Source organism: Haliotis asinina, chromosome 6, assembly GCF_037392515.1.
Source record: "Haliotis asinina isolate JCU_RB_2024 chromosome 6, JCU_Hal_asi_v2, whole genome shotgun sequence".
NCBI classification, from domain to species: Eukaryota; Metazoa; Mollusca; class Gastropoda; order Lepetellida; family Haliotidae; genus Haliotis; species Haliotis asinina.
Window position 1 is genome coordinate 3,071,909 of NC_090285.1, and position 12,270 is coordinate 3,084,178.

At 41.3% G+C, this 12,270-nt stretch overlaps 1 protein-coding gene across 4 annotated transcripts in view; it reads left to right on the plus strand.

The window, feature by feature from the left end:
• The window catches only part of LOC137286568 (SAM and SH3 domain-containing protein 1-like), a 102,229-nt gene extending 96,712 nt beyond the window's left edge, over positions 1 to 5,517 (plus strand). For all 4 annotated transcript variants that reach the window (XM_067818493.1, XM_067818494.1, XM_067818497.1 and 1 more), the window contains 3 exons: positions 893 to 1,953; positions 2,287 to 2,418; positions 2,713 to 5,517. In XM_067818493.1, the coding sequence (XP_067674594.1) occupies positions 893 to 1,953; positions 2,287 to 2,418; positions 2,713 to 3,036 (1,517 nt within the window). In that variant the 3' untranslated portion in view covers positions 3,037 to 5,517. The remainder of the gene's footprint in view (positions 1 to 892; positions 1,954 to 2,286; positions 2,419 to 2,712) is intronic.
• The last annotated feature ends 6,753 nt before the right edge of the window (positions 5,518 to 12,270 follow it).

The following is a 12,270-nucleotide window of genomic DNA, read 5'->3' on the forward strand; positions in this document are numbered from 1 at the left end:
ATAAAATATCGTTATCATCACTGTAATATTTAATACATTGATCAGTCTGGAAGCCAGGTAACCATGCAAGGATCTATATGTATAGCTGTTGATGCTTACTTCAGAATACACTGGTTCTGTCCCATGACCTGTTACCCCCATATACCATAGTCGTGCCCAGTCAGTGTCGATGTCTAAACTTGATTCTATTTGATCCTTTCTACAGTGTTTTTCTGAAGCTTCTTGATACTTAATGATGAGCAGTTCTAAAGGCAGTCAGTCACTCTATATGTCATACATTCCTGTAAACAAACAATCATTATGAACCACCACTGAAGATACCACTGTTTAATAAATCTACAATGTTATTACACACTATGTAATAACACAGTATGATGACAGACATGTGATATAATGCATCACAGTTATGATGTCACAATGCCAATACCTCTGTCAGAATGGAATTTGACCTTGCTTGACACGCAGAAAGCTGAGAATCATCACACTTTTGGCAGTTTCTATCAATTTAAGTTAAAGAAAGAGTAATGAACCAGGCCCAAGTTAAAGAAAGAGTAATGAACCAGGCCCTTATTTTCAAAACCTTTGTAGCCCTAAGAATTATTTGGCTGTAGCCAATGTGCTGAGAATGGGCTTGTCAAGTTCGTACAGTTACATACTTTTCATGAATAGCTAGCCAGACTACTAGAACTCATGAAAGATTTAGTAACAAACTTCCTTGATGCCACATCATGAACTCGTTTGATAAATACAGCATTACACAGATGGTCATTTAGTATACTCTGTGTATTGCGCCAAGCACAGTCTAGATGGAGAGCTGCAGTTGTGGTTTGATGAAAATATCAGTGCTTCTTGTATGGCTGTTCTTCCTAATACTTCAGTTCTTTCCTTGCAGCCCATGATGCCTCCGACGGCCACACTAGAAGTGACCGATCAGGATCAGGGACCAACTCCTCAGATACACCATCAAGTCTTTCCCCTGCCACTGTCACTGGAGCAGAACATGCACAGGCAAGGACAGGTAACTCCAGCAGGGACTCTGGATGTTATGCCAGTAATGAACAGTTAATGCTCAAGGATGCTCAAAAACCCCACTCTAGTCAGCAGGCAAAGGTTGTCATGACAACATCATCTCAAGTGAAGCCAGCAAACACTGCGGCAGTTCGCTCAGATGCCGACTGTAGCGGTCACACATGTGGTATGTGTGGTAAGCCCAGGGTTCAAGGTCAATCACCTCTGAGGGAGGATGAGGGAATGGAAACCGATCGAAGTGATAAGGAATACACAGAAGAGGACAAGGAGGTGTTTGCTATTACCAATGGATATTTGCAACAAAGGACAGGTTCACCTCCTGATAAAAGTGGCAAGAATTCAAAGAAGATGAGTGGATACTGTAAACATTGTGTTCATAGTAAAATGCCAAGCAAACCAAAGATGTCACATTCTCCTTCAAGAGGAACCCCTAGTGCTAGCAATTCCTTGTCCTCTGACACAAGTACCAGCACGACCTTGACCTCAATCCACTCCCCTAGTAACCCCAACCTCCAGTGCTCAGTGTATGGCTCAAGTACACAAGCCAGGAGGAAAGTGAAACCAGTACCACCACCCCGAGCGCCTGGCACCGAGATAACATCAGTAACAACACCAGAATATGCTGCAAGGGACATGTATCCACAAGTCAAAAACCAACGCCCAAAGGACATCAATCCAGGAAATGTGTATGGTCGCCACCAGACGTCGGGGCCACAGCTGCAGATGCCTTTGTCCATGTACTACCCAGAAAGGATTGCCTCCCCTCATGGTAGTGTTGTATATGGCCAAGGCAGGCAGGTGGCACCTGAACCCATCTATGGTCAGGTGACCATCAAGAATGTCAGTCGGTCCCTCATCCCTCTGGTGTCTACAAAGCTGAGTGCTGAGAAGATCGATCTGAGTGAGGAGCCGTATTCATCTGAGGTAGGTGCATCTTCAAGTCACTCGAGCAGATGAATAATGTTTTGAACCATTGTTTTTAATTACTGTAGGATTGTTAAAACTGAACGTAGAAAAGTTTCCTGTTATATTGTTTACATGGACAGTCTTAATTTTAAGTTTTACATCTGGTGTGATATGTTGTGAAATTGAAACTTTAGACTGCCCATGGTTAAACTTGAAATTTTCATAGAAATGAAATGTTGGATGAAAGAGAGTTGTAGTATTCACTTATTAAATTCATGAGGTATCTCGCTCAGTATTTTTGAAAATGTGTCATGTTAGATGTAGATATGAAGTAAGTTTGCCTGGCTACAGCTTGGCATGTGTGGCATCCCACCCCTACTGATCCAGCGGTATGCGGAGGAGCTGAGGCAGGACATCAACAGTGTGTCCCTGGTGCTGGAGCAGGTGCGACTCTACCATCTACAGAACCACCAGAGGAACTCTGTGAGTTATGATACAGTCACAATCCTTATTGGTTAACATATTGAAGCATCTGTTATATATTGCCCGGCTGGGGTATATATTTATTGTTCTACCAGTCAAACAGTTTTGGCCTGTTGGTTAATGTCTAACTAGTTAGTTATAATATAGATAGATTGACAGTATGTTATCCATAAAAACATATCATGCATGTCGTGTTTGGCCAACATCTAAATGTTGTTCAAGAACTACTATCAATGGTATGAAATGCTGTCTGCTATATTTATTATCTTTTCTAACTGCATGTGTCTTTCGCAGATTCCCAACAACAAGTTGGCTGACAGCTGCAGCAATGCAGTAGACCTGAAGATATCTTCCATCGAGGACTTCTTCATTTCCATTGGCCTGCCCATGTACATTGATCCACTGTATGAGAAAGGGTGTTGCACGATCCAGCTGCTGCTCAATCTATCAGAGGCTGATCTCAACAGGATAACCGGAGCTGATACCCGCCATCTCAAACGCATGCAGCATGCCATTGACTGGGTTCGACATAAATTACAGTCACCAGTGAAAAGCCCAAAATCTCCAACCAAAAGTCCAACTTCTGCGAAGCAAGGCTCTGTCAGAGACAGAGTTTAAGGACATATTTTAGATGTTGTTGTGATGTTTTATACATTCTTCCTGCAGCCATCTGGAAAATACGGTCTGACAAGGTCTGACAACCTTTAGAGCTTTGAATGTAATCTAGTCACAAGCTGGGGACTTCCAGTCTTCAGGTACATGGAAACTGGTGGTCACATGTGAATAATTCTTGTACATTCAAAGTTGTATATGTGATGACATTGAGGTTGTTGGCATGCAGTCATTTATAAATTGTATTGTTTTTATCATCAATCTGATATTTTAATGTACTGAAATCAGATGTCAGTATACACTGTATGCATAGATGGTTGTTCATGTGGTGGATATTGGGCAGGATAAAGCGCTCGTCATTTTTAACGTCACATTTTTTTAATAATGACCTTCCTGCTGAACATTTTGTGATTTATTTACTCATGCATACAAATGAGGTTTATTGTTTGAAGGCTGGGGAAATTAGGAAGTCTCACAGTCTAATCTCTACACATTTTTCTCTATATTCTTGTACATGTATCTGTATGGTACAATTATATCGCCTCTGCCTGGTCAGTATATCCAGTACAGTGATAGTACAGTAAGTATGGCATGGTTTACAAACATAATCGACATTTTCTGTGAATAATGTATAATCAGTGGATCATTAATTGTGATTTGGACATTTCTACATTGGTAGTGTGTACATTTATCATGACATTATATGATTGTGAATGGTGATTACTTCAAAACAGGTTCACACTGTTATAATGCAAGTTAGTGCCATCAATTGGGAATACTAGTTGATTATTGGTGAGGATGAACTGAGATATGGAATAACAGCTGTGTAATAACAGCTGATACTGCCCACTGGCATTGTTTGACTTATTACACTGAGGAACAGTTGCTTTAAGTGTAAATAGCGAAGAAACTTTCTGTTTAATTGTAATATAGACACTTATTGAATTGTTACAGTCACATTATTCTCATAATGAATTTCTAGTCGGAAAATGTTACTGCATTTATGCATGATCCTCATGTTCATGAATATTCATCATTTATCCTTGTAAATGGTAGTGCATCTCTGATGAAATAGTGCTTGTTGATTGAATGGCCTGATTGAGAGTTGAGTCCTGAGATGTTGTGATAGTACTGGGATCACTCTCAAGAGTAATCAGACCTCATTATGCTGTTATACAGCAGGTATAATGACAAGTGCAACGTTTCACAACAAACTTCCACTAACTGTTTTGTAGGGCAAACTAAGTGTAAAAATATTTTTCTTGTGCATGTAGTGGAATTAGTACATTTATTTGTGGGAAAAGCAGGTTACAATAACCTTCATTTTAAAGGAAAATAGTAAAATTCTGATGTTTGAGGGCCAGAAATATAGTTGGGCATGCTAATCTAGCTATCTTGAATCTCCAAAGTGAAGCTGTACAACTAAGATCTTATTACCTTATTGTCAAGTTTTAATCAGATATAGAGGCAAAAGAGATCTTAAGGCATTGTGAATGAATTTTGATGTATACCTTTCAGCCATATTGGTTGTTTTAAGGCATTTTAAGTTAAGTTCATGCCTACTATTGTTTCTTATTTCTATCTCATGTTATATTAGAAGATAAGCATTTATATGTGAACTACACAGGTGTTGAGTACTTTTATATATACTTTCTTAAACACATTACACTGTGATCATCTTAGAATCAAGCATGACATTAGATCAACTGTTTGGGTTTTTTTTGTTTTCGTGCGCTCTTAACATTATTCCATTGAATTTCCAAATATATTCATCAGTCATCCAAGCAAAAGATACAGATTCTGCTAAACAGGTGTATAGTGTGTCAGGTCATTATCTTCTCTTCTGCCGAATCTCTCCTTGGTTAGGGACCAGTTATTATGAAGTGGAGAGGGAGTGTATGGTAAGAAGATGTTGCAGGCATACAGATGTGCTCAGATAAGAGATAAATCTAATGTGATGGTTAGGAAACATTGGCAAGCAGATATATGATGGTTTTGCATATGGTGGGTGATGTCTTGATCTTTGAATTGAAAGGACAAAACATCAAACACCCTTTCCCTTTCCATTAAATGAATGGCCCCCAATGTGAGATGAACCACAAGACTGTTAACAGATGTATACAAGATGTGATATTTGCTTGTATTCTGGTTGTTGCATAAAATTATGAATTCTTCAATTTAGCCCTGTTGGTAAAGTAGTTGATAGATAGAGAGTAGTGTTTAGTGTAAATGTGAGGCTAATTTATAGACCAGTGGAACTGAACTGTCAGTGCAATATTTAACTGTATTCACTTGCTCCACCTTCCAGTCATAATGGCCCTGCCTTTCTTTATACTGGGAGCTGGCTGTCATGATTGGTGCTGGATGTGGGATCAGTATTTTTATAATATTTTGGACATATTGCGATGGACAGGTGCTTGTCTGTCTCTCTCTCCTTGTTGTTCACTCGTTCCGAGAACAGTGTTGGAAATAAACCATTTGAACATACTCAAACTCGTGTCTTATATTGACTACTCATGAGTGTCACAAACACATTATTCTATTTATCTTGACATCAAAAGTGACACTTTGATAATGATTTATCTAGAAATACTAAGGTGATGACACAAGGGCCTGTGGTTGGGCTATAAAGGCCTAACAAAGAAGGAACTTGGGGCATAATGACTGAATAACAACAGTTGTCAGTCATCTTCATTGTTATGTGGTGAAAATAATGCAGATGCGATGTAAATAATAACTCACTCATCAACAAAGGAATCGAGGGATATAAGACCATATTGCACCTCAAACACATATAAGAATCCAGGGATGTATGTCTGAATAACACCTCAACTTCCAACAGGCATCTAGAGATATTTTATGTAATAACAGTATCACACAGGAATAGATCTACCTGATAACATCACTGCTACCCAGTGATATAGTGATATCGGGGTATGTGACTAAATAACACTCATCCCACAGTCTCATTTCTCTCTGCTTTTCAGTCATTTATCCCTAATTTCCTCTGTGTGCATAACAGTCATTTATCCCTAAATTCCTGTATGTGTATAACAGTCATTTATCCTATGATTCCTCTATGTGCATGACAGTCACTTATCCCTAGATTAATAAATGTGTATAACATATAGGAGTGAGTGAGTGAGTTGAGTTTTACACCACACTCAGCAATATTCCAGCTATATGGTGGCAGTCTGTAAATAATCGAATCTGGACCAGACAAACCAGAAACCAACACCATGAGCGTCAATCTGCGCAACTGGGAACCGATGACATGTGTCAACCAAGTCAGCAAGCCTGACCACCCGATCCCATTTGTCGCCTCTTACGACAAGCATAGTCGCCTTTTATGGCAAGCATGGGTTTCTGAAGGCCTATTCTGCCCAGGGACCTTCACGGGTCTATAACATATAGGAATCTAGGGATAAGTGACTGAAAAGCACCTCAACTGCCAACAGGGATCTAGGGGTAGATCATGTAATATCATACATAGGGATGTATACACATGGAGTAGGAATACATGAATAAAAGCGACAAACATGTTAAATGCCTGCAGGAAACTTTCTGAATAGCTTTATTCAATCGCAGGATCTGGTGATGTATGACAGGATAAGACCCTCAATCCAACATAGGGGCCCTGTCATGTTTGGCTAGATAACACCATATTGAAACTGGTACACTGTGATACAATGCAGGATAACACCAAACTGGAACATAGAAGCCCTGTGATATATGACTCACTCACAATAAAACATAGGAGCCCTCTAATTATATGGCTGGATAACACCCACAATGAATCACAGGATTCCTGTGATATATGGCTGGATGACACCCACAATGAAACATAGAAAGCATGTGATATATGTCTGGATAACATCCACAATGAAACATAGGAGCCCTGTGATATATGCCTGGATAACACCCACAATGAAACAGGAACCCTATGATATATGGCTGGATAACACCCACAATGAAAAATAGGAGCCCTGTGATGTATGGCAGGATAACACACACAATGAAACATAGGAGCTCTGTGATATATGCCTGGATAACACCCACAATGAAACATAGGAACCCTGTGATATATGGCTGGATAACACCCACAATGAAACATAGGAGCCCTGTGATGTATGGCTGGATAACACCCACAATGAAGCGAAGGAACCATGTGATGTATGGCTGGATGAAACCCACAATGAAACATAGGAACCCTGTGATGTATGGCTAGATAACACCCACAATGAAACATAGGAATCTTGTGATATATGGCTGGATAACACCCACATTGAAACATAGGAGACCTGTGATATATGACTGAATAACACTCAAAAAGAAAAATAGGAGCTCTGTTATATAGCTGGATAACACCCACAATGAAACATAGGAACCATGTGATATATGACTGAATAACACAAAGAAACATAGGAGACCTGTGAGATATGTCTGGAAAAAACCCACAATGAAACATCAGAACGTTGTGATATATGGCTGGATAATGCCCACAGGTAAACATAGGTACTCTGTGATATATGGCTGAATAACACCCACAATGATAAATACGAGTTCTGTCATGTTTGTCTGGATAACACCCACAATGAAACATAGGAACCATGTGATAGATGACTGAATAACACTCACAATGAAACATAGGAGCCCTGTGATATATGCCTGGATAACACCCACAATGAAACATAGGAACCCTGTGATGTATGGCTGGATAAAACCCACAATGAAACATAGGAACCCTGTGATGTATGGCTGGATAACACTCACAATGAAACATAGGAGCCCTGTGAACATATGTCTGGATAACACCTACAATGAAACATAGGAGACCTGTGATATATGGCTGAATAAAACCCACAATGAAACATAGGAGTTCTGTGATATATGGATAACACCCACAATGAAACATAGGAACCCTGTCATACATGGCTGGATAACACCCACAATGAAAAATAGGAATGCTGTGATATAGAGCTGGATAATGTTCACACTGAAACATAGGAACCTTGTGATATATGGATGGATAACATCCACGATGAAACATAGGAGCTATGTGATATATGGATAACACCCACAATGCATCACAGGATCCCTGTGATATATGGCTGAATAAAACCCACAATGAAACATAGGAGTTCTGTGATATATGGATAACACCCACAATAAAACATAGGAACCCTGTCATACATGGCTGGATAACACTCACAATGAAAAATAGGAATGCTGTGATATATAGCTGGATAATGTTCACACTAAAACATAGGAACCTTGTGATATATGGATGGATAACACCCACGATGAAACATAGGAACCCTGTGATATATGGCCGGATAACACACACAATGAAAAAGGGACCATGTGCTATATGGCAGGATAACACCCACAATGAAACATAGGAGCCCTGTGATATATGTCTCGATACCGCCCACAATGAAAAATAGGAACCCTGTGATATATGGCCGGATAACACACACAATGAAAAAGGGACCATGTGCTATATGGCAGGATAACACCCACAATGAAACATAGGAGCCCTGTGATATATGTCTCGATAACGCCCACAATGAAAAATAAGAACCCTGTGATATATGGCTGGATAACACCCACAACGAAACAGGAGCCCTGTGATATGTGTCTGGATAACACCAACCATGAAAAGGAGGAGCCCTGTCATGTATAACACCAAAACCATGTTGAGGAAGGGGACTTGTGACTGAATAACACATTGTGTGTGTACGGGAATAAAGGGCGATGTGACTAGCTGTAACAGCTTCATTGATGTACTGACTGCACAACACTGTTTTAATGAATGTATGCGACAGTTGCACTGACCTAGACCAATACCTTTAGTCTCTGAATATATATAATTTTTTGATAGTAACAAACTAACCTGTATAAATTGAAAAGGGGTCCCAGGCACTCCTGGCCCTGAGGAAGTCTAGCCTTGCTTCATTTAATGCTATAGCATTGCACAGACGTCTTGGCAATAGAGAAAATAATGTGGTTCAGCAACTGTGACTCACTGAGGGCCAACCTCCTGAGCTGTATGAAATCATTGTACCGACTAAGGCTGTGCTACAGTGTTTGTATGACATAACTGTACCGACTAGGGCCCTGCAGCATTGTGTATGACATGACTGTACCGACTAAGGCGCTGCTGCACTGTATGTATGACATGGTTCGTCAACTAAGGCCCTACAGCACTGTGTGTATGACATGGTTTTACCGACTAAGGCGCTGCTGCACTGTATGTATGACATGGTTCTGTCAACTAAGGCCCTGCAGCACTGTGTGTATGACATGGTTGTAAAGACTAAGGCCCTGCAGCACTGTGTGTATGACATGGTTCTACCGACTAAGGTCCTGCAACACTGTGTGTGTGACATGATTGTACCGACTAAGGCGCTGCTGCGCTGTATGTATGACATGGTTCTGTCGACTAATATCCTGATGTACGGGTTGTATGACATAATTTTACCGACTAAGGCCTTGCAGCGCTGTTTGTATGACATGGTTATAAAGACTAAGGCCCTGCTGTACTGGTTGTATGACATGGTTGTACCGACTAAGGCCCTGTTGCACTGTGTGCATGACATGGTTCTACCGACTAAGGCCCTGTTGCACTGTGTGTATGACATGGTTCTTCCGACTAAGGCCCTGCTGTACTGGTTGAATGACATGGTTGCACCGACTAAGGCCCTGCTCCCCTTTGCGTATGACACAGTCGTATTTTTGATTGACACGGATTATTGTTGTTCACAGTATTGTCTTCGCCAATGGGTTATGTGTTATTTTACGTCCGCTTCAGCAAGTTGTTAATCTCTCGCCCATGTATGAGCCATTTGCCTAGAATGAATTTCTACAATATTGGTTGAGGTTATTGTAAAATGGGGTATTATATTTCAGTACATACACTACCTATGCATTGATCGGCATTCTCGAATTCTAGAAAATGGTGGGAAATACTTAAACCAGGGATTTTCGACATATCAGCCCTGTGATGTACGGCTGGATAAAACAATGAAACGTGACTGTATATAGTCTCCCTGCTCGTACATACGAGGAATAAGGCTAGACGTAATGATGGCAAAGTCTCTCTGCAGTCACATGCGAAATAATGCTTGGTTCATCAACACTCCACGATGTACTCGGTGTGACTTTGTTTTCCAAAAGTTAGAGAACACCTCACTGTGCCGGCACCTATTGTTGTAGGTGTAGATGCAGTCGGCTATGTCAGATAGATAAACAATAAGGGGATTAACTATAGTCTGACACAGAAAAGTAGGCAGAGGGTACAACTTTGTTCATCACATTTATTCACATACTGCATACAGAATAGTACATTATGATAATAGGTATGTCATCATACATCAATTCGAACTTGCATTTTTTCATATATTACATACATAATAGTATAAAACAATGTTTATTCACATATCAAAGCATGTGCATTTACATACAAAATAGCACATAATGAAACATCACATTTCATATATATATATTCATTCATTCTCCACCCACTGCTCTGTGACATAGTCGGAGAATCTCAGGATTCTGGCGTCGTCGAGGTCTACGTCTTCAATGGCAACCAGCCAGAAGTCGTCAACGTCGTTCGGGTGGATGAGGGGCAGGGCAGAAGCATGGCGGATGAGTCTAGTCACGTTGGGGTCGTTGTTGAACAGCGTCTGCAGGCCACACTTCTGAGCATTCCTCCAGATTGTTTGGCGAAAGTGGAACATACATCCCTTAAGCTGACAGTTGAAGTCAATAAACATGGTCATTGGCGCCAAATGGATTCTGTTGTCCGCAGCCTTCTGCCTAACAATCCGGAAAAAATGGCTCATAGGTAGTCTGTCGCTTGTCTGGCAGCAGTCCATACACAAGGGGTAGCATCTTGTCGTTCACAGCAGCATGGATGGTGTAGAGCTGCTTGTAGATGTCTGGACACAAGTTTCCAAATGTTGGGAAACCGGGAGTACACTATTCACATGCGCGAGGAGCCGTACACAGACGGAATATCTACATGATTTTGACCACCCACACGACGTTTCCTGGAGCTTCCTTCCTATACATTAAGCCCACAATTCTTGTAACCCTGGGATCCACACCGGCATCAACTTACATTAGAGTAATGAATACCATCTTCACATACCATGGATTCCTATCTCTTAACTCTACGGGTACTTGAGCGACATGGCGTTTTGAGAAAGTGGGCTGCACACTACTGAGACAAGGTGTGTTTGTGTGAGTGTGCGTGCGTGCGTGCGGGCGTGGGTGCGTGCGTGCGGGCGTGCGTGCCTGCGCGCGCACATTCTTCATTTCCCCCGAGTTTCAATGGTCATTTAGCAACCTTTCAGGACTAAAGGGATGATGCGAACGAAGTCCCCCAATCACCCCCAGTTGGATTACATGGGAGCTCAATAGGAGGCTAAATAACATAGCTTCCATTCCCATTAACGTAAAGCGTTATTTATTTCAATGCCACTATTCCGCGGCACAATATTTGTCTTCAGTGACGAGTGAGTGATTTTACGCCGTCCTTAGCAACATTCCAGCAATATCACGGCGGGCTTCACCAGAACGTGTATGCCGTACTGCTTGGCAGTTAGTGGGGACTGCAGCTCAGGTATCCCCCAAGTATCGTGCTGCAGATGTGTACCCCAGGAACGTCTCTGTATACAGTAATGTACCTTGAAGAAGGTCAAAATACAATATCACCATCCACCGGTCTACCACTGACAACATGCAGACTGCAAACAATGGCACATGTACGTCCACCATACACAATGTATCGGAAACAGAAAACAACGAGGACCCCATCAACCCCAGAGTCGGCTACTGAAAACACACGGAAAGAGCAGAACGAAATCTCAACCCTCAACCTGACAAACCGTGCACACGGAGAATCATACAAGTACTCGTCACTAGCATATCCTGACTGACCAAGCATGCATTTCCATTTACGGGAGAATAAATCCATTCTCTGATTTCAAGAGAAAGATGACGACGAGCATCGCCAGTCTGAAGTCGTTCCGACATGATCTTGCAACAGAGACATTAAAAAAACGACATAGTGCGACACGTGGTCTCTTGAAATGTTTGTCAAGGAGGTATTCTTACGGCTTTGGTGAGGCTACCAATGGCTTTCCTGCATGGTAGACACATACAGGGCACCTGTAAACTGTACGCAACACCAAAAACCGAGTCGCCGAGCATGACCACCTGACCTCAGGT